Source organism: Mixophyes fleayi, chromosome 6 (genome assembly GCF_038048845.1).
Source record: "Mixophyes fleayi isolate aMixFle1 chromosome 6, aMixFle1.hap1, whole genome shotgun sequence".
NCBI classification, from domain to species: domain Eukaryota; kingdom Metazoa; phylum Chordata; class Amphibia; order Anura; family Limnodynastidae; genus Mixophyes; species Mixophyes fleayi.
Genome location: NC_134407.1, coordinates 18487475 through 18514272, shown reverse-complemented (window position 1 = coordinate 18514272; position 26798 = coordinate 18487475). Strand labels below are relative to the sequence as shown.

Sequence of the window (26798 nt, the reverse complement as noted above, 5' to 3'; positions counted from 1 at the left end):
TCAGTGGAATTTCTGTCCACGCAGTGCCGTCACTTACTCTTCTGAGAGTAGTTACCCCCTGTATGTTTCACTGAAAACCCATGCGTTAGAATTTCGCAGCGCTGTACAGAGAACTCACATCAGTCCCTGCCCCATTGGAGTTTACAGTCTAAATTCCCTAACATGCATACAGACAGAGAGAGACAGACTAGGGTCAATTTGTTAGCAGCCAATTAACCTACCAGTATGTTTTTGGAGTGTGGGAGGAAACCGGAGCACCCGGAGGAAACCCACGCAAACAGGGGAAGAACATACAAACTCCACAGAGATAAGGCCATGGTTGGGAATTGAACTCAAGACCCCAGCGCTGTGAGGCAGAAGTGCTAACCACTAAGCCACCGTGCTGCCCATACACAAGTTTTATATTTAAGATCGAGGGCTACTTATCTAATAATTAAAGGTTGTAGCTAGTTCTATTCGTTATATTGATATATTCTTTTACAGCACTTTTATCCTGGTATTCTCTGTACAAGCAACTTAAAAATAAAAATATCAAAACCATGTTTGGTCATGGAGGTAACACAATCACCTTGGATGTGAACGAGTTACAATTATGATGGCAAATGGTTATATATCAAATCTGTAGGTACTTTATTGTATGCTGCTAAATATGTGATGAGAATCAATCTTTGGGCCTTATTTAATAACAAGGTGTTAAGAGCAACTTGCGGGTTGCCGATGATCTATAAAGGATTATTGATCCCGATGGAAATTGCTTTTGCCCATTAAAAATTTACAGAGTGTTTACGTCTAATGAATTTATAATATTACATGTAGCATTGCTGCTATATTAGCCGTTATTGTACACTAAGCTGTGAGTGGGAAAGAGCATTTGATCTAGTTATGGAACCTAAGATAACTGAACTTTACATGTGGTTTCACACGGCTTTGTACGCACATGTAGCACATTAGCGGGCAGCCCTCTGATGTGAACAGAACTTTAAGCTGTTAGCTCTCACCAAGTATTTATTAATCACCATAAAAATTCAACACACCAACCTCACTTTGGGCCTAATCTTTCTTTGCATTGGAGACATGCTACTTGTAGTATACTTGCATCGCTTGCTGAATTCTTGACAACTTACTACAGGTCTGGCCAACCTGTGGCTCTACAGGTGTACAAGTCCCAGCATACCTTGATGGCTATCGTTCGGCTACCTACTGCAAAGCATGTTGGGGCTCATAGTTTCACATTTGGAGAGCCGCCGGTTGGCCCACATAGCGTCTTACAAGTGTCATTTGTTTTAGTTGAGTTTTCTAAAATTTGACACCTTTTTGTGCTTTTTTGCTTGATCGGTCTGAGTGTGAAAATATAATTGTGTAAAAGTGTGTGAACTGTACTTAAGGTAGCATATGTATCTGTTCTAATAGTCAGATCGGTTTCTCCAGTTTCTCCTTTGTTATGATGAAGTCCCGGAAATATTTGAGTTGGACGAAGAATGTGCAGTCTCACTTTCTTGAATCGCATTGCGTCTCTGAGTCCTCGGTCAGCTACGTGTATGTACGCGGCATCTGATGTGACCAATGAAATGTCTCCTTCAAGCTCCTGCTCATTTGGTGGTCCTAGAAGCACAATTAACGATAAACACTGAGGCTCACTCCTGACATTGGCTTGTCTGACCATGCATCTGACTTCAGGACACGTCAAGATCCTACTGCTGTGATGCCGGATTTCAGAAACTGGAAACTTTTTCTGCACACAAGACTGTTGCTGAGCCAGTAAATTGCGACCAATAACTCAGAAAAGGAAGTGCTATGTTTGTTAATTTTCATTATGAGCAAAAAAAAAGTTGAAGTTAGCCACTAAGTCCCAAAATTATCTGAGTCTTGACCCCTCCATGGAATCCTTGATCCTTCATTCACCCCATGCAAAAACAATATATGCAAGATAAAAAAATCATCATAAATAATATGGGTAATATTTACCACATTAAAGTGCAAGGCCACCCCCAACCCCGATTCCTCCCCTATAAACATCCTTCAATGCCACAATGGGCATTGGCTTACCTCCCAATTGTACCTGTATTGGGATAAAGTCCAGGTAATCGGAACTAATGAACATCGCCCTCAAATCAGGACAATTTGGAGATATGCTTTTAGACCATAACTCATAAAAGAGTGATTTCATGAAATCATTATAAACAACTCTGATTCACAAGAAGTTAAGGAAATGGAATATTGCAGAAGCAGGAATTAGTTCTAGTTTCTAGACCACTTATTTTAAAATCTTGGAATGAAGCTTACAGCAAGATATGAAACAAAAATTTAAACCTGCCCGCAAGAACTCTTCCATATGTATAATTTATTGGCGAGAACCTTTTGGTGTCTGTAAGATGTCAGTAGTGTTGGATAGGGGATGTTAGTCTACACAGCGTTAAACTTAATCAGGTTGTTGTTTTTTTTTAAGAAAAGGAACAACGGCAGTGATGCAGGTACACACAGGGTCAATGGCTGCAGCAGTTGTAACAGTTATAGAATGCAGTTACAGTCATACAGCAGGGTCATAGGGTCATACAGCAGGAGGATGCTGATGTCATTATTCACCTTCCCCTGCACCAGTTGGCATTAGAGGACCAACTGAGAGAGTGTGAGAGAGGAGACAGTATACAGAGTGTACTTCTCTCCAACAAAATTGAGACAAATTGTAGTCCCAAAAAGTTTATTTTACACCTGATTGAACTTCCATAGTTTATCGACCCTATAGATTGTCTTATCGGCCCTGAGGCGGGCAGGGGTGGGTCTATGTCTACCACTTTGGGGACCCCTTTACTCTATAAAATTATGAAGGAGAGAATGCCTCATGCCAATATCCAGCAAGCGCAATTGGAGCTCAAAGATGGAAACCACAAAGTGAACAGCAGTGTATAAAGGAGTTTCCGTCACAGCAGACAGTAAATTAATTTATTAATTTATGGATCAACTGCATTACCACCAACTTGCAAGTGGTATCCCTGCTGGTTCTTACCTTAGCATGTGGGAGATGAGTGCGGAATCCTCACCTCCTCAGAATGGGTTAGGGTGCTTGACTGTGACATCATAGCTAAGCGCCACATTCCCAGAATAACACTAACATGAAGGAGCAGGGGCCACAATCTACTTTCTGCTCCTCCTCCATGTCAACGGGCAGTTGTCACTCATTCAGTGATTTAGGTGCCCCTTAACCATTGGCACCCTGGTCAGCTGACTAGGTTCCCTTAATGGTAGGCCCAAGGTCTCTTCCCCTGACCAATGCACTGGGAAGAACGACTTTGGTTCATTTCACAGACCTGGCTGAAAACTGGGGCTGTGTGTGAGCGCAGGATTGGCCCTCCTGACCATACAGCCATTTTAAATCAGCAAACTTAAACGTTCCGCCGCTTTGATAGTAATCAAGCTCTATAAAATATATATATTTTAAATCCCCTTGCTTCTTGGAATAATACTTTAGGTACCTCACTTTGGATCTGTGCCATGTTGCACTGAGCATGATCCTGGCACTTACAGATAGCCAACACTTTTGCAACTCACCTAAAGCGACTGTCGGGTCCTTCTGTGGCAGTAAATCTAAAGCTAGGTACACACTACACGGTTTTCATCTAATAATCGGCTCAATCAGCCGACATACGACCGCTCGTTCAAAAGTCAGGTCAGTGTGTGCAGTGTCACAATGTTCGAAAGTCTGCCCAAATGGACGATTGTCGCCTCATTTGGTTGGTCATACCGTTCAATATTTTCGTTCCAATCTCGTTTCCGCTGTGTAGTGTGTATAAACTTCCGTCCGATCCACAACAGTGAGTACGAAATTACAGTCATTGCTCACGACAACATGGCTGTAAAAAGTCGCTAAAGGGACGTCCGCTCTTCCCTTTATCGTCCTAAACAAGTCTAGTGTGTATGCAGTCCATGGACCGAGCGATCGGACCATCGGTCTCATGTAAAATCGCTCGGCTTTAAAAGTTGGTGGAAAATTCTGTAGTGTGTACCCAGCTTTAGTAATGGATCTACACGATCACTTGCATCACTTTAGCTGGAGGTTTCCAATACAAGTATACCGTGTGTAATAAGTTGAATTGTTTGCATAACTTTACTTCATGAATCACACAGCAGCCAATATTACAATATCACTTCCAGGGTCACTTTCATGTTATTTACAGAGCAGCCCCACTGGACCTTCTTGCTTTATAACCTCCATGGTGACACGTTCACTCAACATGGCTATCATTTCAATATTGCACTTTTAAATATTATTTTTGGGAAAAACATAGTTTTAACAAAGCACAGAGATGGAATTAATAGTGAGAAAAGTACAGTTGTCATGGATGCAGCTGCTATATCTTCCACACTGCCTGTAAGTTCCCAATGCACTAACACTGTCTGCAATGTACTGAGCTTAGTGATGACTGGGATTTAGGAAACCTCACTATGAGGACTTTGCTGAGAGCAGACTGTGCCCACCATGCACAGGGCTGAGTGCTGGCACGGGCTGTCAAACCATGCCCATCCTCCACCATGGGTGGGTGTACAGTACAGGCGAGAGGCGGGCCACGTGTAGACTACAGCCCTACAGGGGGCGGGGTACTACGCCCATAGCTTGGTATGTGATGGGCCGGGTCAGTGACAGCGGCCGGGCGGTGCTAATGGTGGGAGCGGAAGGCGGAGGCACAGGGGGGGTACAGAGCGGCCAGGAGTGGGTGATGGTACGGAAGCAGCTCTGGAGAACGGATGGCAGAGTTCCCCCGGAGTAGGCAGGTGGGTACTCACAGCCCACTGGGCACCGATGTTATTGGGGAGGGGGTACCAGGCGGCCCCTGCACCCCATGCACCTCCTGCACCCCCCCTCTATGCCCACAACAACCTTCTGTAGTAGGGACTGGCTGGGGGCACACAGACGGGTAGGTCCTAGGGGGGTGAGTGTGCCAAGTGCAATCAGCTGCAGTAGGTCCTGGACGTGGGCATGGAGCTAATGGCAGAAGTTATTCACATGCTCTGGAGAGCAGAACTTTCTGAGAGATCGGGAGTAAAGTTAGTTATTCTGCTGTCTGTGCACAGAGTACAGTGATAATAGTGGTGAATTAGGCCCCACACTAATGGGCTTGTTGCAGGTGCACGGGAGAAGGAGTTTAGCAGGTACAGATACTAAGTATACAGGGATCAGAAGGCATGGGACAAAGTGGGCACATTGGGGGCATAGGTGCCCAGTGGCAGGACATCAGGTGCCCAGTCATACATTATAAACACTTATCTTATTATTAGGATGGGCATGTTCTTGTCTATTGACAGTTCACCCATTGATCTGAGTGGCTGGTGATACTTGGTGCTAAAGTGAATAAAACTAACATTTTTGATGCTAAACTGCATGTAATCAAAAGTATGGAGGGGGTTCTTAACCTGTGGATAGGGACCCAAAACTGTTTGTGATATTTAGTCTGGGTCTCCATGTACAATCCCTATGCATACCTATTATGTACTACCATCTAATTATTACCCATATTATTCATCTTATGCAAATTTTTATTTTCATATCTATTGTATTTTTAATGATAATCTATTTAATTTTGTAGATGGCAATAAAATAATGTGAAGGTTATATTAAATAAAAACTCTGCTATGGGTCACAAAGTGATTCACATACATAATTTTCCATACACATTTTATCTTCATACTAACATGATTTGTTATACACTAATGCATTGAGATTGGTATGCTTTCTTCTTAATGACCGGAGTATATTTCAATGTTCATATAGTCATGCACTTGTTGCAAAAGATGACTGGTTGATTACTGCTCGTCTCTTAATTGTATTTTTATGCTACTTGTTGTTCATTCAAAGCACCATTAGTCCATGTAGAGATTTTCCAGCGTGAGTCATCGTCAGTAATGGGAGCACATTCATGATATCCTTGCTAGAATCACATGAATATAGGGCTGATCAAGATAAAATGACATTGTGCACGTGATGGTTTTTTTTTTTTATCACAGCTTTGCTATTTGTTGCCCATGAATCATTGTTAGAATGTAACCTGTTCTGTGCCATTGTCAAAGTTATTGCTTCTGGGAAACGCTGCTGCTTTTATATTTGGGCATTATTTTTAAGAAATCCAGCTTTCTGCACTGTATGTGGATTGCTGTTGGGCCTTTTAGATGTTCCACCTGTACACTTCTGAAGGGGGAAGAAGCAATCGTTGGGAGTCTTGGATAAAGTCTGGGTACAGCTCAGCTTGGCACAAAACCTGACTACTTCTGGCATAATTGTCCTGCGTTACGCTTGTGCCTGAAATAGCAGAGGTGTGTGTGCAGATTGATGCTTTTGTGAGGATATCCTGGAGGACAGGTGCTTCGTATATAGTTTATGTAAATTGCAGGGCACATTGAGTTTGCTTTGCCCTGTGCAAAAGTAAACAGCAACCATTTGAAAGCCCTGCAGAGTACTGGAGCTTTTTAGATGGTGAAGAAGCCTACTTCTTTTTATTTTTTTTTTAATCACAGGTGCTATAAAAGCCTGAATTTCAGTATCATAATCAGCAGCTATTTATATAGCGCCACTAATTCCGCGGCGCTGTACAGAGAATTCGCTCACATCAGTCCCCATCGGAGCTTACAGTCTAAATTCCCTAATATAGACACACACTCACACACACAGATAGACAGACTTGTTTTAATTTTGACAGCAGCCAATTAACCTTCCAGTATGTTTTTGGAGTGTGGGAGGAAACTGGAGCACCCAGAGGAAACTCGGGCAAACACAGGGAGAACATACAAACTCCACACAGATAAGGTCATGGTTGGGAATCAAACTCATGACCCCAGTGCTGTGAGGCAGAAGTGCTAACCATTAGGCCACTGTGCTGCCCCTATGGAAGCATCACTTCGTATATATTATTCAACACAAGCTGGCTCCTAGGCGTATATTTACTAAACTGCGAGTTTGAAAAAGTGGAGATGTTTCCTATAGCAACCAATCAGATTCTAGCTGTCATTTATTTAGTACATTCTACAAAATGTGAGCTAGAATCTGATTGGTTGCTATAGGCAACATCTCCCTTTTTTTCAAACCGGCAGTTTAGTAAATATACCACACAGAGTTCATCAACTTGCTTCAGTCTTTAATTATACCCACCCTTACAGGGTTTTACTACTTGTTATCTGGTGCTCCCACAAAGTGATAAATAACTACCATCTATACTGCCAATGGTCGTTGCATATGAATAATGTTCAACAGATGTAGCAAACACTACAGACATAGGAGAAAAGCTCTGTACGCTGCTGTGGTGATAAACTGACTAAAGCCCCATGTTTGGGGAACAGTATAAAAATAAATAAGCAATATTTTCATATGTCACAGCCACTTAATCAAGCTGTTGCATTCTGTCATATAGAAAATGAAAGCCTGCATTGTACTGGGTGCTAGGACATGTTGCAATACTTATTTGTATGGGCCCATTTAAAGTATTGTACCTAGTCATGTCTATAATCGGCACAGAAAAGGATGTTGTTTTTCTGTTGCAGTGTTTACGCTGGAAATGTGTCTGTAATTATCATTCTGCTTTATACACAAGATGCGCTTGGAGCTTTTTGAAGATTTGCATTAGTCATGTTTCAGCTCTGATGTGGGTGTGTGGTGCTTTTTATCTCTCTGTTCCTGAGAGCAAGTTTGTGGGCTATCTTGCTAAAAGCCACTCATTTGCATTCAGCGATCTTTGCATTAACGTGTCCTTGGTAGACGAACGGTTAAGCAACAAGTTGCCGATTGGTGTGATCAGCAAAAGTCATCTGCTCTGTTTAGCAAGTAAGGGCAGCTAGAAAAAAAAGGGGGGTTTCTATAGGTGTAGAACTGCAATCACTGTAGCCTGGAGCACAGTGACTGCAATTATTGTATATATTTTTTCATATTTGATATTACTGAAAACATAACCCTAGGCTGGAAAAACTGCTGGCACCTACTTGGGTGCTTTCTATAGCTCTAAATGTGATCTCTCTTTTCCTGGCTTCTTACAATGAGATTTCATCAGCCTTATGAGTACCTAGTTGGATACACCCATATGGCTTCATACACTATTTGTCTAGCTCTCCCAATACTGATAATGTCAGGTGTGCAAGCCGGAGACCAGATATACTTGTGGCCACTGCTCAGGGCATTGGTCAGTGTGTGTTACCTAGTTTGAGTTTTATGGATTTGAATAGACACATTGCTCCCATAGAGGGTGGTCATTGGATATTTATACACTGTTGGCTTCAGAAAATTTTGCCAGCCGGGTGGTATAAAGAAGCAGCCGGGTGGGGGCAGTTGTAATACTTTGCAATTGTATGGAAAAATGTTGAAGGTTATTGCCCACATCTGCCAGGACTGGTCAGACTGGTGGTCAGTGGTCTAACCCACACTGTTGGCTGTAGTGCTCACATAGTGCTTGTTCTAATTGGAGAAACAATGGTTTATTATATTATAATAGGACTCTGTTGGCCTTCGAGAACCGGGTGGCAAGTAAAAACAGCCGGGTGGAGCACCCGGGAAATAGGTGCTGGGGAGAATCCTGGGCAATAAAAAGTTGATTTTCTGATGTTTGTTTTATATATACAGGTGCGTTTGTCACCGATGGGGCAAACTTTTTAAAATGATTGGGGGTACTCACTTCCTTCCCTCCCCCACACACACACACATGACTGAAAAATTCTGTGCAGAAACATGGTTTGTGTAAGCGGCAGCACAAATATTGGGGGTGATCCGGCACCCATCAAGTTGGATTCCGCGCCCTTCCCTAATCGGTGTAACAGGACTAACGTTGGTACTCTATGCTGTGGACTGGTTAGTGCCTCCCACAAAAATCGACTTGTTTGTCTCCTTAAATACCATGTGCTGCTGTGAGCATTCCAATAGCCTGGTTACGGATTGTCCTGTTCCTGCCTGACCTTAAAACTTGACGGGTGCTGAGGTCATGAAATGATGATCTGTCCACAAAGAGAAAACCATAGCAACACGCGCATCCTGATTACCTTTTATGATGACTTCTTTTGCTAACAATGCGTTTGTTGGAGTTTATTGTTCTCTTCTGTGAAAGCATTGACATAGCATCTGTCATAACTGCTTGTTATGTGTGTATATGTAGCTATGTATTGCTGCAACGATGCTAATGTTGATGCTCATTGATGGATGTAGTTTGGAGAGAGAACTCTGTTTAAGTCTCTTCCACTTTGCAATGAATATTGTATTGTGGCTACTTGTTTGATTTTCTGCGGTATTGTCCTTTTGATTTGTCTAATAAAAATTAAGCTAAGGTTATAATAGCCCGAGGCTGGCTTGTTCCTGTCAAAGCTTTAGTTTTAAGGGGTTTTGGGCTAAGGGGTAGTTAGTAGCTATTTAACTTTTTTTTGTGTGTGTATTTGTCTATTTTTAAAACATCTAAGAAGAATCTGTCTAATTTAAAATAAATAAATAACAAAAAAATGTTAAGCTTTACTGAATTGTCCTGAAGTTTTCTCCTCTGTGATCATGTTGTTTTGTAAGTGGAGTAACACTGTGCCTTTGTATCTGACGATAGATAGATTGTAAGCTTGCGAGCGGGGCCTTCTCACCTCTTTGTCTGCTTTACCCAGTTTGTTTACTAGTTTACTGTGTTTGTCATCAGTTGTAAAGCGCTATGGAATATGTTGGCGCTATATAAATAAATGATGATGATGATAGAACTCTGCTCAATAAATGCTGAATAGTAACAACTATACAATGACCATTTAGTTAAGCTACATTTAAGTAAAGACATGTGTATATTAAACTTGTATTTCTACAGACAATAAACAGCTGTACCAGGCCAATACGGCCAGATCTAATTTAGGGGACACTGCCTGATATTATAGATTGCAACAAAAGCTGTGAGTTCCGCTCTTTCACATTGATGGGACCACTTGTTTTAAAAGAGAAGATACAAAGGGCTGTTACATTTGGTGATTTGCTGTCAAAAGTGTATTTTGGTCAAAGTTGCAGTTCTACTGACAGCAAAGACCTCACTCTTTCATCTGTCTATGGACCAGTATGAGGAACTTGTCCTAATATCACTGTGTATTGCCCTAACTCCGTGATGGGACCTCAAACAGCATTAAGGACGCAGGCGGCCCTCCGAAATATATCTGGTTGCCCATCACTGCCCTAAGTAGTCCTCATGATCAAGAATGGTCCAATCTAAATTGATCATTTTCAGGCATGCCCGAAAAATCTGGTCTACAGATGACGGGTTGGATGTCAGTGTCAGCTGATTAATAGTTGTCCACGTGACCCGGGCACTCAACATGAGTGATGTTAAGATGAGCATATATTCGTTATGTTGCTTTGTGAACATAAATCTGATACCGATGAAAGATTTGCTTATTTGTGTGATCGTTTTTACTGAAGCAATTGTTGCTGTTTCTTATGTATCTTGTAGATATCCAGGAACACTTATGAAAACTGATGCGTAGGAAGAAATAGCAGTAACCCATAGCAACCAATTAATTTTTGCAAAGCGACAGAATCTGGTCTCTATAGGTTACAGTTCCTCGTTCATCACTAGTTTTCTTAATTGTTCCTCATATGTCTCCAAATGTGTAAAATTAAAAATCCTACATAACACCTTACATGCAATCATAGACGCACCCCGCCAGCATAAACCCCGTGTGACCAGCTGGTATCTGCACAGAGATCATTGAACCGTGGTAGGACATTGTTCCTGCACAGGCTGCCACAGAAACCAGGCTTGGTTCAACATGCTCGGACCAGTGTTCCTGCTGAGCCCAGAAGTCACCAACAGATCTCGGAGATTGTTGTGCTCGACTCACCAGGGAGGGATTAGATGCAGAAAGCTAGTTGCCGATGTAGGTTATACAGCCGTCGCTTGACACCATAGCGCCTCATTGACAAGATGCAGAATGCTCTTCTGTGGCGCTGTGCTTAGGATATCGCCAAAGAACGCAGGGTTTTCAGAGAAGTTTCCACTGGTCAGTTGGAAGAATTGGGTGGAGTGATGGCATTTCTTGCTAAATACGACGGCTGCACGCCAGTTTGCCTAGTTTTGAAAATTGCACAAAAAACTCCATTTAGTTTGCAGATTAGATTATTGAACTGAGATAACTGGCTGGGAAGGAGGCATTGTAGAGACACGTCTTGCTGTGTGGAAGTCCAAACAAATGCTTCCACCCTGCAGAACGTCCTAGATTGGCACCAGCTTAAAGCTGGAAGATTTCGGATCTTTCTTGTACTTTTAATAGGGCACATTTTGCACATTCCGGTAGAACGGCAGAGAGACGCACATTTTTAAGACGCACAATGGTTTTTAAGCGAAAAAAAAAAGATCTCAAAATCAAATGTCCCCTCCACAAGTACAACCTGTGAAGAAGGCCGTCCTCATCTGTTCTCATGGTTAACTTAACCCATAAAGGTGGCTAAAGTGATCTTTTATTTAATGAAAGGGGCGGTTATAAAGTAGTAGGAGGTTATATTTAGGCTTTGGCTGTGTCCTCTTCAGACTTCTCTCCTAAGACCAGAGGGAAGGGGAGCACCTTGCCATGAATTGGGCATCTAGGGCACAGGGATAAAACCGAGATGTTCTGCCCTTCACCTCCAGGGGGTACATGTATCAAGCTGAGAGTTTTCCGGCGGGTTTGAAAAGTGGAGATGTTGCCTATAGCAACCAATCAGATTCTAGCTGTCATTTTGTAGACTGTACTAAATAAATGATAGCTAGAATCTGATTGGTTTTTCAAACTAGCCAGAAAACTCTCAGCTTGATACATTTACCCCCAGGGCTCCCCATAAATGAGGTTTTCTGGTATAATTGTCCTGGCTGTCTAGGTGTGGGGGGACATATGTCTGGCCTTAGTGTCCTCGGCTTGATACATACACTCCTTTTTAATCTGTTCATGATGCAAATGGGTAATGGGGACACTTTCACCATCCGTAGTTCGCAACATTGGTTTACTTTTTCTTTTTTTCTAATATATTTACTATACTTTAGTAAATATTGAAGGTGATGCTAACTGCAGCTATTTCTGTGTTATTCACACGGTTGGCGGGGAACAGCCACTCATGGTAAATAATTGTTTCCTGTCACTTAAGGATATATGTCTCCCTTGAGAAAACCTAATTTGGGTTGACAGAAGAACCCCTGGCTTTACATTCTGACTGTTCTTTGTATGACTTCCAGTGTGTAAGCAGGATGTAGTTCATGGCTGAATTGCCGTTCCAAACAAACAGGGATGATTGACAAGCAAGGACCCGTCTAGCAGCCCAGAGAGCTGTATGGTGCCAACATTTTGTGGGACCTGGTAATGGGTAGAGTGGTTCTGTAACCATAGGAGCTTACAACCAGGACACTGTAATAGTGAAGTGCTAACGGTTAGCGCTGGAGATCCGCTGTACGGCTAGTGTCTTATATTAAAAATAACCTACTGTAAAAAGGTTGTGGGAAAACAAAAAGTGTAAAAACTTTATTTAACGGAAAACCGTTGGAAGCAAAACAATCAATTTTCATGGAACGATTTATGTTGTAAAAAAAGACTGCTAGGTTGAATCCTTCCAGCCCTTCATGGTTTTTTAGGTTTGCTAAATATTGACCATTCATAAAGTCTGCCTCATATAAGGCCCATTAATTTAAAGTTCCGGTGTCCGGTCCATAACTCTTAAAAAAAAAAATAGTGTATGTAGACTCTATATAACAGTATGGGCAGTGCGGTGGCTCAGTGGTTAACACTTTGCCTCATAGCACTGGGGTCATGAGTTTGATTCCCGACCATGGCCTTATCTGTGTGGAGTTTGTATGTTTCCTCCGGGTGCTCCGGTTTCCTCCCACACTCCAGAAACATACTAGTAGGTTAATTGGCTGCTATAAAAAATTGACCCTAGTATCTCTCTGTCTGTCTGTGTCTGTATTAGGGAATTTAGACTGTAAGCCCCAATGGAGCAGGGACTGATGTGAATGAGTTCTCTGTACAGCTCTGCGGAATTAGTGGCGCTATATAAATACCTGATGATGATGATAACAGGAAACAGAGTGTAAGCTCATTACTATCACCCGGACACACACTAGGGTTAATTTCGTCAACAGCTAGAGTGTTTTTTTGTTTGTTTTCTTGTGTGTGTGGGGGGGGGGGGTGTTACTATTGTCTGTGAATACTTCTTTTTAGAGCTAACTAAAAAAAAAACTGTGTCCAGCACCATATTACTGGACCAGGAAAAAGTACATTCATTTGTGCTAGTTGTTGCCTTTGAAAAGTAAATGTGTAGTATTTGACTGGCTAGTTCCTCCTACTGCTGATATTGTGTCACAATGAACGTGCCGGAGAATGGCATCAGAAACTGCTGCCTTGGCGTATTTAATTCTCCGCTAGTTCCACTTTTTACATCTGTTCTTTATGAACCTACACAGAAAGCCAAGTTTTGCACTGGAAAGCAATTCCTAACTAAAAATATGAGCAACTTAAAACAGGATTGTGGAGCTCAGCTGTGGGTGGAAGGTGCCAAACACACTCTTGCATGCTCCGTTAACCACAAATGTTTTTTTTTTTTGTGCTACAACTTTGTTATAACTATGAATTGATATATGTTCTGTTGTACTGTAGTTAATTATTATATCACTGTTTGACATTTTTATTTTTTTTCACGTATAAAAGGAAAGTAAGACTTTTTCCTAAAGTGGACTGCACTATATAACGATTGCCCTGATTGTTCCCACTTCTTCTACAGTCCCTGTATTTCCTTTTTTGATGTTTGTAGAGCTGACCAGTTTGTTCTGGCGACATACTCACAAGCAATTGCCTAAAAGGGGTTGTACGCAGTCACATGACTCTTATTTCTAAGCGTGTGCATGTAGCCTTCTGTGAGATACATTGCTGTTATCTTCAGGTTCCGTCTGTGCTTTTCATTTAAGTATTTATGCGATCTGGCAGTTGTCACCCCCCCATCCTGGAATACAACTTTGCTTCTCTATACGCTTGGTATTGGATATGTAGAGAGCAGCTTTGTGTCATATCCCAGGTCAATGAAAATAAACCGTTTGGCCTAATGATGTAAACGCATAAATGAAAAGCACAGAAGGAAAAGAAAAATCCATTTAATTCTCTACTTAGATGGTGTTTATGCTACAACTGGTGCAAATGTGTTGTCAGTAACACATTTGTCTGACATGAAGTTCAGATGTTCAACATGTATTTATCATACCTACTTAAAAGGAAAAGTAGTTGCTATGGGTTAGCTTATAACGCATGTATCATCATCATTTATTTATATAGCGCCACTGATTCCGCAGCGCTGTACAGAGAACTCATTCACATCAGTCCCTGCCCATTGGAGCTTACAGTCTAAATTCCCTAACACACAGACAGACAGAGAGAGAGAGAGAGAGAGACTAGGGTCAATTTTTGATAGCAGCCAATTAACCTACCAGTATGTTTTTAGAGAGTGGGAGGAAACCGGAGCACCCGGAGGAAACCCACGCAAACACAGGGAGAACATACAAACTCCACACAGATAAGGCCATGGTCGGGAATTGAACTCATGACTCCAGCGCTGTGAGGCAGAAGTGCTAACCACTAGCCCACCGTGCTGCATAACTTGTTACTGAGATTAAGGGTAATGTGCGGCTATTTTGAAGTCTATCAGGTGGCCCATCTACCATGTATGCCCATGCGGCATACATGGTATGTAGACGTTCTTTACAAAGCACAGGGGCACAGAGCTGCTATATATATGTACCGAAGGACACTCACTTGTCCTAGCACATTTCATGGTGAAGACCCACTTGATGGTCTTTGGAAACAGCTCAGTAAAATCTGCCTTCACCTACTTTGCGGATTGGCTGGTAATTAAGCAAGCGGTAAGCACTACCGCACTAGATGTATATCTGTAGATAGGACGGTTTAGCTTATCTCCCAAATCTTTAACATATTTAATATACGTTTATCTTGAACATAATTGTATAATTTGACGGGGAGTTCTACCACTCTAAACTATCTAAATTCACATAGGAGGAAGAAAGAGCTAGTGTTTTATTGTGGTGCACATAAACTAAACAAGCTAAATTTAATTTGGTTTAGCTTACAATAATTTAAAACCGCAACTTTTCTTTATTAAATGAATATAAACTAAAATTAGTGTTTCAGCGGCTTTATTAAAATCTGTATAGGGCAGTGAATTAAAAATCACGCACTGTGAGTGGTCTCTTTTTATTTTTATTTTCTTATCATTTATTTTTATATAATATCTTTCTCGATACGTTGTCGATAATTTGTCCTCAGGGTAAAGGCTAGGGGGTATATTTACTAAACTGCGGGTTTGAAAAAGTGGAGATGTTGCCTATAGCAACCAATCAGATTCTAGTTCTCATTTATTTGGTACATTCTACAAAACGACAGCTAGAATCTGATTGGTTGCTATAGGCAACATCAACACTTTTTCAAACCCGCAGTTTAGTAAATCTGTCCCCAGGTGTGGATCAATTCTAGCGATAGTCAGATTTTTAGTGCGCCCCGATTTGAAGAGTTGTTAATCATAGTCTTCAACCATAGAGCTGTTAGGTAATTATAGGTAATCTATTGGTGTTTTATAAGTTCATTCAAAATTGTATTGGCCCAGCTATAGATTACAAATTATATAGCACCGATAAGAGAGCTGTAAATTGCACTTATCTATCATTAGGTTATATAGTAATTTATAGATTTCTTATACTATTACACAGATTACGTAGCACAAAAGCAGTAAATTGCACTGACCTATTGTTACGTTTTGTTGTGATTATTAATTTTAAATAATATTATACACAATCCCCTTCAAATCATAGATTAGCTGCTCTTCACACAGCGAGTCCCAGGATTCTGGATAAATGTATCTTGACTATTAAGCTGAGTATCCCTCACATGTTGTGACACATTCTGATCATATACTGGGATGTGATCACTCCGTGTAGGTATCTAAATATAACAGTAAAGATATCTTCCTTTGCAATGGATAAGCTGTATTATATGAACAGCGATTCACTAATTAAAGAGCAGTTGATTCTGCTTTGAAATCATGGAGTTGATTTATATTAAAACCAATTGTGAGCCACAGATTGCATAGTGCTAATTAGAAAGCTATATGTATTCAATAGCCTCCGATTAAACAATTAGCTGTCATATATATATATATATATATATATATATATATATATATATATATATATATATATATATATACATACAGCAAATAGTGGAGTTATAGATTGTCCTATTCGGTAAGGCTGACCCTCGCGGCCTAAGCCACATTCTAATTATATACTAAAATGTTATCACTAAACCCAATCTATCCATTTATTTCTTTTGGGATTCTGTATTAAAACCTTATTTACAAATCCATGTACATTACACGGAAGGAGATGTTCCTTTGATAGCTTCCTCTGCATTATACAGCGCTGCGGAATTAGTGGCGCTATATAAATAGCTGCTGCTGATAATATTTGGCTGTCCTGGAATGTCTGTATAGCTTTTAGCTGGTTACAATATAGAATTGTGAGAGAGTTCTGCTTTGTAGTGTAGAACATTTGTTCCAGAATAAAGCAAAGTTGCTACTATGGCTTTTGTCTTAAAAATTGATGAACAGAATGTTTAGCTGTAGTCTGTAAGTGTCACTTTTATCTGTCTTCATCATCTTGGCGGAACTTTTGCTCTAAACATAAATCCTAAACAAAAGTGTGCAAAAGTAAGTATTTCCTCTGACTGAATGACTTCTCACCTTTAAAGGAAAAGTATAATTTGTTTACATGCAGTTGAACTCTGCAATATATTTTACAACACTTTTTACTGCATTGTTACAATACTTTCTTCCCTTCAGTGTTTACATTAGTGTCTGCATGAAGAGGTTTACCAGGTTATCTCTGTACGCAACATATTGAAGAGAACAGAATCCTAAACAATATACATTTTCCTCTGAGATAAACTGTAATTATTAGCCCACATAAAAGAGAGATATATTTTCTCTTCTATCATATGTTGTGTTCATACATTGGGTGAAATTGACAAAATGATTTACTATGTCGCTATAAGATTCTTTAACCCTTTGAGTGTCATCGCTGTAACATCTACTGACCTCTCTGTCCGACTCCTTGGAGGCCTTTTGTACAACAGTGTCTGTCTATACTCATCCTATTATTATATCCTTACAGTAAAGTAAGAATGCTTTAAAAAATAGAAGTCTAAATAGTTTATTTTTTATCAATTAACAAAATGCAAAGTGAATGAACAGAAGAGAAATCTAAATCAAATCAATATTTGCCTTCAAAACAGCATCAATTCTTCTAGGTACACTTGCACACAGTTTTTGAAGGAACTCTGCAGGGAGGTTGTTCCAAACATCTTGGAGAACTGACCACAGATCTGTGGATGTAGGCTTGCTCAAATCCTTCTGTCTCTTCGTGTAATACCTGACAGACTCAATAATGTTGAGATCAGGACTCTGTCGGGGCCATATCATCACTTCCAAGACTCCTTGTTCTTCTTTACGATGAAGATAGTTCTTAATGACATTGGCTGTATATTTGGGGTCCTTTTCCTGCTGCAGAATAAAGTTGGAGCCAATCAGATGCCTCCAATATGGTATTGCGTGATGGAGAAGTACCTGCCTGTATTAAGGACACCATTAATCCTGACCAAATCTAACTTGCTGAAATGCAGCCCCAAACTTGCAACAAACCTACACCATGCTGCACTGTTGCCTGCAGACACTCCTTATTGCACCGCTAGTGAGGTCCTGGTTGTCATGGTGACGGCCGGGATGCAGTTAGGGAGAACAGAGTAAGTAGCTGCGGAGCCCAAGCCGCGGCGCCTCGTTACACAATGTCATTAATGACATATAACACACACACAAACAAACTGGTCCAGGTTTCAGTGTAGTGGGTCCAACATGACTTATGTCAGGAACCCCAATGTCTATAACAAGCCACATTCATGTTAATATACGTACAACAGCTATCGTGACCACAAGTTACATTAATCACTAGATCTTCTGTCATTACCTTCTAGTTTGCAAACATCCAATAAATCAATATTTCAATCCACACCTCTTAATGTCCATGTTTTATTCACGGCTGATTTGTTCAAGAGCTGCAATGTAAAGAGATAAGTGATAGTGGAATAAATAATGTTTATATACTTCATGGATCCTATTTCATAGTTGAATAAAAGTTTTATTTGTGATCTTCCTGCACCTATTTCTTGGCTGATCATATTAAGCTTTAAACTCTAAAGTTGAAACCATGGACGAAGGTGATCTACGTTACTGACCCTCCTAAAAGTGTTTGAAGATTGGGGGCTGGGGTGGGGGGGTGAGAACTTTGCAGGATGCAGTTGAGGTCTGGAAAAGATGGAACTCTGGAACGATACATATTATTTTTATTTTAGTTGTTGCGTTTTTGATAAAGTTAGTGAAATGTAAACTTTCCTAATAACTGTAAGAATAGAGCTTCAATTTAGAACACAGGTTGCTCCTCTGTGTGTGAACACTTCCTGGATGAAGGACTTCTAGTATTGAAATATCTTTATTTTTATCCAAATAGTATTTCTGTGACCTGAATATGGATTTGTGCTTATGACAATGCAACACGTGTGGTCCATGATTTTATTCCATATATGACAGGCCAGGAAAAAGAAAAGATGATCTAGTGCACATGTGCTGGAGACGCCTTGTATTTGTAAGGACCTCAGCTAATAGATAAACTTTTAGAACAAAGATAAAGAGGTCTTCACCTTTAGCACCTCTAGTTCTAGAGCTAGAATTTTTCGGGGTTCTCCAAAGCCCCCAGGTTTTGAACTCTAAGGTAGTAGAAGTTTATCAAATTAGCTGTAGCACGGGGAGTAGGAAACTGGAATATTGGAGGCAGTAACCGGGGACAGGCCATAGGTCGTTGGTCAGAAGCAAGCAGTAAGGTCCAAGAGCAAGCCAAAGATCGGGGCAGGTGGGAAACTGGGAAATCCAGAAACTGGCTGAGGTCAAGGGGTACAAGCAGAGTTCAGTAAACAAGCCTAAAGGTCACAGCAGGTAAATGAATCTTAGGATAGCAGGTCAGCAATAGAACAGAGCACTAACGCTATAACCAGCAGGGAGGCTATGCCCTCCCTGCCTTAAAAACAAGCATGGTCCAATCAGAAATCAGGTGGCCTGACCAGCTGTAGTTAATTGTACATAGGCTGCCTAATTAATCTAAGGTCAGGAGGCTGCCTAATGCAAAAAACCCAAATGCGCATGCGTCAGGCTGTCACATTTGATGAGACACAGCGCTAGGTACCAGGGCGTCCCGGAGGAGAGTGGAAGTGAAGGCCCGGGCTGTTGCCATGGCAGCCGGGATGAGGGCCAGAAATGCAGGAAGCGAGCCATTGCGGCTCATGGCAGAGCCGCTGCGGCTCATGGCAAAGCTGCTGTGGCTCGTAACCATTTGAAGGTAAAATGATCTGTGCTCACCTGTGGAGTTAAGATGCAGCCTCCAAAGACACATGCAGTGCTTCTCTATGTAGGAAATATGAATCCTTATGGAATTGCGTGTAGATTAAAAGCTCTCCCATGTTAGGGGAAACTTCATCAAGAACACCTATTTATATATCAGAATACTTAAAAAATAAATCCTGTTTCCTGGCTGTGTGGGACCTCAATGGATATCTGTAGTTTTGGTCCTTTGCATGGCCAAATCCTCAACATTTTCGGCTGGAAGGAAAGGCCAGTCTACGCGTTTCACGTGGATCCACCACACTTCCTCTGACCTGTGTAGGAGGCTTCTTTAAAACATGGATCTCATTTGCTTTATTAATTGGGATTGTTACAGCTGTCCATACTGCTGGTTCTCTTGGGAGAACCCTTGTATCTCTATCAACCCTCGGCTGTTATTGATGAGCATCAGGAATCCTTGTCCACTACCGAGCGTCTCTCCTTCCAAACACTGTTACATCATGAAAACAAACGGCATGTCACTTACCAATTCCTAAATCCCAGGAGGGCAGAGAAATAATAGCTAAAAGTTCCTTTGTTGTACTAGATGATAGTTATTTTAAAGAGCAAAGCAACAAGATATGACGCTTAATATTTTATGACAGGAGACTATTAGACATAGTTATAGTTTGCTTCATGATTGACAATTTAACATATTGACAACTTAAATCCATCTTCCTTTTTTTAGAAGGAACAATGTAAAAAAACAAACAAAAAAAACCCTGACTTGTGGCATCAACGGTGACTAATTTTCCATGAATTACACAAAGGAAAAAGAACAATTGCGTCGGACAGGTCTTTGAGTAATGAAAACTTTTTTCTGACACTTCTATAGTCTCCATTTAGATTGTGCATATTTGTATTACCACACTTGAAACCTGGTAGAAATGTGTACGCACCACATGGTGTGGTCTAAGTGCACAGCGGGTTTCATAATCAATTGGAAGATATAAGTTGTGGTGCAAAATAACGACTGGTCATCTTGGGTGTTTTCATGTATTATTGGTCAAGTGCACAGCTGGTTTTAACTATTAAACTGTTAGACTTAATATACAAAAAGTACAATGCTTACAGATAATAAAAAAAAAACAATGAAAGATTTATGATAACGATTTGACATACAAATAAAAAATTGTAAACAGTTATAAAAACAAATTAGATGAAAGTACAGAGCATAACTTATAATAATTTGTATGCCTGGGGGTAGGCAGAAAAGATGGACAGTCCATGAATTAGATTGATCCCCAAGAAACTGATACTTTGTGGTAACTGGTCTCAGCTTTTTAAAGACACCTTGCCCCACCTCCAGGGAGGTTGTGGTCTGTGACACTTTTTACAATCACCATTTGCATGTTGCCTGATTTACTACCAAATTCTACTGTGTGACCTAACTTTTCTGAGAGTCACACAGACCCAATTCTATTAATAGATCCCCTATGAATTTACCCATCTATTGATACCAAACAGGCCTAGGTACAGGGTATTAGTTGAACTTCTTCTCATTTCCTCAACTTCCCATTGTGGTAGAATTCTTAATTTGACATATGAGCTGCCCTTCATCATGCTATTGAATATGTGGTTGATCACTACTTTTATTGATTTTAAGTGGCATATTTTAAAACGTAATTATTATTGTCTATATAAAATATAGCCAAGTCGGCACATGGTCTCCTTGAGTCAGGTGTCAAAACTCCATCCTAGGCCAGGATATAGCTCAGCACAGGGGCCTTTGAAGCTGCCATGGGTCACACTGCTATCTGCTAACACTGAGATGTGCAAAGCCACCGAATACACTCACAAGACTTCCTGACTTCATGTTTTACACCATAGTAGCTCAATTTATAAAAGGATTCATTTGATATACCATATTTACACTGTAGTTATGATATATACCTTATTCCCCACAATTATGTGATAGGTTAACTCTTATAACCGTAATTCCTCTATGATCACTACAAGAAATGTCTTTGTGTTTTGCAGTTAAATACTGTGATGAACTTTTAAGGGGTGTAAGTTACCATCATTAAAAGAGAAAAGGAAAACCTATAGAATTATTTAATATTGCATTTGTATAAATGTTCTGTCTTTTTCTATTTGCCTAATGTAAATATGAATGGCTTGCAAGGTAGTATTAAAAACCTGTCCCAAACGGACCAGATAATTCCACAAATTATAGTCTGTCTAGTAAGAAAGAAATGACCTGTGTCAATTTCGGCAAGCTGTTCCACTCGAGCAGTGCAAAGGGGTTGGACCAGTGGTAGAAGTGGAGGTGTATACAGTGGTATGTCATACTGCCACTTCTACTACTGCCTTCATTGTAACACTATCACATTCTAGTCACTTACATTATACATATATATACAGTGGTAGAAGTGAGGTGTATACAGTGGTATGTCATACCGCCACTTCTACTACTGCCTTCATTGTAACACTATCACATTCTAGTCACTTACATTATACATATATATACAGTGGTAGAAGTGAGGTGTATACAGTGGTATGTCATACTGCCACTTCTACTACTGCCTTCATTGTAACACTATCACATTCTAGTCACTTACATTATACATATATATACAGTGGTAGAAGTGAGGTGTATACAGTGGTATGTCATACTGCCACTTCTACTACTGCCTTCATTGTAACACTATCACATTCTAGTCACTTACATTATACATATATATACAGTGGTAGAAGTGGAGGTGTATACAGTGGTATGTCATACTGCCACTTCTACTACTGCCTTCATTGTAACACTATCACATTCTAGTCACTTACATTATACATATATATACAGTGGTAGAAGTGAGGTGTATACAGTGGTATGTCATACTGCCACTTCTACTACTGCCTTCATTGTAACACTATCACATTCCAGTCACTTACATTATACATATATATACAGTGGTAGAAGTGGGGTGTATACAGTGGTATGTCATACTGCCACTTCTACTACTGCCTTCATTGTAATACTATCACATTCTAGTCACTTACATTATACATATATATACAGTGGTAGAAGTGGGGTGTATACAGTGGTATGTCATACTGCCACTTCTCCTACTGCCTTCATTGTAACACTATCACATTCTAGTCACTTACATTATACATATATATACAGTGGTAGAAGTGGAGGTGTATACAGTGGTATGTCATACTGCCACTTCTCCTACTGCCCTCATTGTAACACTATCACATTCTAGTCACTTACATTATACATATATATACAGTGGTAGAAGTGGGGTGTATACGGTGGTATGTCATACTGCCACTTCTACTACTGCCTTCATTGTAACACTATCACATTCTAGTCACTTACATTATACATATATATACAGTGGTAGAAGTGGGGTGTATACAGTGGTATGTCATACTGCCACTTCTCCTACTGCCCTCATTGTAACACTATCACATTCTAGTCACTTACATTATACATATATATACAGTGGTAGAAGTGGGGTGTATACGGTGGTATGTCATACTGCCACTTCTACTACTGCCTTCATTGTAACACTATCACATTCTAGTCACTTACATTATACATATATATTAGAGATGGTCACTGACCCCCGTGTTTTGGTTTTGGATTCGGTTTTGGATCTGGATTACCGTCGTGTTTTGGTTTTGGTTTTGCAAAACTGCCATTGCGTGTTTTGATTTTGGTTTTGGTTTTGTTTGGTTTTGTTTTGCTATTTTTTTGGAAAATCCATGTTTTTGGGCCTAAATTAACCCAATTTAGTGCTCCAACTGTTTTAGAGACAAGTAATGTAATTGTTGAGGTAATAAATCATCCAAAAAAACAGTTTAATTCTTCGTTGGTAGGCCTATTCTACACACAAAACAGATTGTCTTCCTCTCCATCTATGCATATTGGCAATGCAGCCATCGTCTTTGAATGTATATTACACCCTACACTTATAGTTAAATATGTAAAGAAATGGAAAAAGCCAGTTTGGTTTCTGTCTCTCAAGGCCCCCCTCCACTTGTATAAAATACCAAAAAATTCAGCCATTATAGACTGTACAATATTAATTGACATGGAGAAAGCCAGTTTGGTTTCTGTCTCTCTAGGCCCCCCTCCACTTGTATAAAATACTAAAAAATTCAGCCATTATAGACTGTACAATATTAATTGACATGGAGAAAGCCAGTTTGGTTTCTGTCTCTCTAGGCCCCCCTCCACTTGTATAAAATACTAAAAAATTCAGCCATTATAGACTGTACAATATTAATTGACATGGAGAAAGCCAGTTTGGTTTCTGTCTCTCTAGGCCCCCCTCCACTTGTATAAAATACTAATAAATTCAGCCGTTATATAGTGTACAATATAAATTGAAATGGACAAAGGCAGTTTGGTATCTGTCTGCATCAGATCCTCTCTCCACTAGGAGTAAAATAGAAAACTATTCAGCCGTTATATAATCTAGAATATAAATAGAAATTGAGAAAGGCAATTTGGTATCTGTCTGCATCATAATCATCAACATCATCATTAGCGCCCTCGTCGCCTACACAAATCTCCCCCTCATCCTCTTCTAATTCCAAAGTGGCATCCTCAATTTGGGTATCACCGGCTACACTCGGGCTATTAAGGCACACATCAGCAGAATGCCACTTCTCCTACTTCCTTCATTGTAACACTATCACATTATAGTCACTTACATTATACATATATATATATATATATACAGTGGTAGAAGTGGGGTGTATACAGTGGTATGTCATACTGCCACTTCTCCTACTGCCTTCATTGTAACACTATCACATTCTATCCACTTACATTCCCATTACATTTTTCATACCGCGACTTCTAAATTTCCACTTTGACCACTGGGTTGGACAAAACGCAATCACCGTTCAGAAGTGAAGGGGTAGGAACTCCAAAAAGTATTATAAGTATCTAACAAACTGTTATTTGACTCCAGTTAGGGAAGGTTGGTTAAAGTAATCAATCTGAACGTCAGAACAATGTCTATTTCCTCACTATAACCTTCCAGGTTCTCCTGCAATCAATAGAAAAGTTTTTTAAAATTTCACAATCCAGTCAAATTAGGCCTATTACCAGGTATATAATTCAATCTCTCCCTTTTATACAGTAAAATTGGGTTGTGTTTGAACCTGCCCAGTAAATGTCCTCAGTTCTCCCTCTCTTCATGGACAAATAAGTAATGTAGTTAGTGATACGGTTCATTTTAAGATATTTATTGAGAGCTCAGACATGTGTGAACTGATTAAAACTAGTTTTGCTAAATTGCAGGGTAGCTGCAGCCAAGAAAATAGAAACCAGTTGCCGGAAGGGCACAACGCTTACCGTGGCAGTGTCAGATTGGTGCGTTAGAAGATTGAGTCAGTTAATGTTACCTTGAAGGATGTGGATAAACAAAGGCCTCATATATGACTGGTGCTGCTAGAATGGATTCTTTTTGCCACCAGACGTTCAGCTGACAGTAAAGTGTTAGACCATCGTTTAAGTCACGTCCTGTTTCATCAGTCTATTCTATTCTTGTGATCGCTGCTGAAGAACAATCATGTGTACGTTGCACAAGTCAGTGCAGATCATTGGCTTTTAAAATGTTCCATAGCCTTTCAGGGTGATTGTTATGCTAATAAACATGTGTATTTATTTCTTTAATAAGGGATGTGTGCTGAAGATATGATTAGTAGCAATGCAAGTGTTTTCATGCACGTTCCCTGCATGTCTGATTTGTTGTTAATGCTGTTTTTGAGCCATAGAGCGGCACTCTTTAAAGGAGAACTCCGCCGAAAACTCTGTTTGTGCAGAATTTGCAGTGTTTGACGCCAGAAGAGAAGTTTTATATAAATGGAATTGATCGGGGGCCTGTTATCTCTGCAGTTCTATTATTTGGGAGTATTAAGTGAAGAAAAATTAACTGTAGGTGAAGTTTTTCAAGTCCCCCCCCCATCATCATCATCATCACCACCATTTATTTATGTAGCGCCACTAATTCCGCAGCGCTGTACAGAGAACTCACATCAGTCCCTGCACCATTGGGGCTTACAGTCTAAATTCCCTCACACACACACACACACACACACTAGGGCCAATTCACCTATTGGCATGTTTTTGGAGTGTGGGAGGAAACCGGAGCACCCGGAGGAAACCCACGCAAACACGGGGAGAATTAAACTCCCCCCCCCTGTTTAATTAACCAGTTTGGTGGTTTTATTAAATGCAGTGTTTCAGTAAAATGAAGCGCATAACTAATGTTGTAGCAGTGACACTGCAGGAAACGCTCTGTTGGTATATTTGGCAGCGTGATTCAGGATATGAGCTCTATAAATTCAGTTAGCAGCCCATGCAATTTAGCAGGGACATACCAAAAAAAAAAATAGTCCCTATACTATATATATGTCTTTCTGTTTCTGACACTCAGCATTGTATTAAATGATTGCAAATACCAGGCCGAATAAAGGAACACATAATATATTGTAAATTTGCTGATGGTTTTTAACACTTTCTATCTGCCAGAGCCATCATTAGAGTGATGAGGTGCAAAGCCGAGGGGACACCCTTGATTTCTATAAAGTTTATACCATTGTGAGTGGGTGGGCGGTTGTGTCATTTGCATAGTAGAACTCACATGGACTAGAGGAACAGAGATCATTAAGAAGCCACAAAGGGGAGAATCACTAGCAGTCTATGCTTCTGACGGGCTAACAGTGGATTCATTGCGTCGCCTTAAGGCACTTAAGAACTTCAGGAGCCAACCGTAAAATATAAACTAGCGCCCAGATACCATACCCCAAGGTACAGTATTATTCAGCTTTTCTTTGCGTTTGTTTCTATTCAGATCAGAACCACTCAGTGTCATTACCGGGTAGTTTTAGCATCAGCGGGTGACACTACAGCCTCAATGAGATCATGGGAAATGTCTTCATAGCTTCGCCTTTTTCGCTTTCGGTTGCGAATTCCGATTGCAAATTATCATCGTTGGAATTGACAGCAACAGTAAAAAAAATAAGTTAGACTTACAAATATATTGTGTTCAGCAAAATGATTGGTGTACTTGGACATATAGTTGATTTCACTTTTTATTATTATACTCCCCCCCCCCCCCCCCCCCCCGTAGCTTTCTCACCAATGCTGAGTTTGGAACTCTCTGGCCTCGCGCTGTAAGATAGCAGAAGTGGTGGTTACAGCTAATGAGTCAGTGAAACTGTTTGTTACAGAGAAAGTGTCAATAATGCTGGTGGCCGCGGAAACCAACAGTCGGCTGAATGCTGTTACTGTTTGTACAACGTGACTCTAGATCTTAAGGAACAGCCTTTCTCTGGTCCCATCGTACATTCTATG

The 26798-nt window shown here is 40.4% G+C and overlaps 1 protein-coding gene across 2 annotated transcripts in view; it reads left to right on the top strand.

Annotated features, from left to right (window-relative positions):
* Positions 1–4659: 4659 nt before the first annotated feature.
* The window catches only part of LOC142160886 (uncharacterized), a 60168-nt gene continuing 38029 nt past the window's right edge, over positions 4660–26798 (top strand). For both annotated transcript variants that reach the window (XR_012693328.1, XM_075215940.1), the window contains exon 1: positions 4660–4767. Coding sequence is in view for 1 of the 2 variants with exons in the window: in XM_075215940.1 (XP_075072041.1) it covers positions 4741–4767 (27 nt within the window). In the remaining variant the exon portion in view is untranslated. The remainder of the gene's footprint in view (positions 4768–26798) is intronic.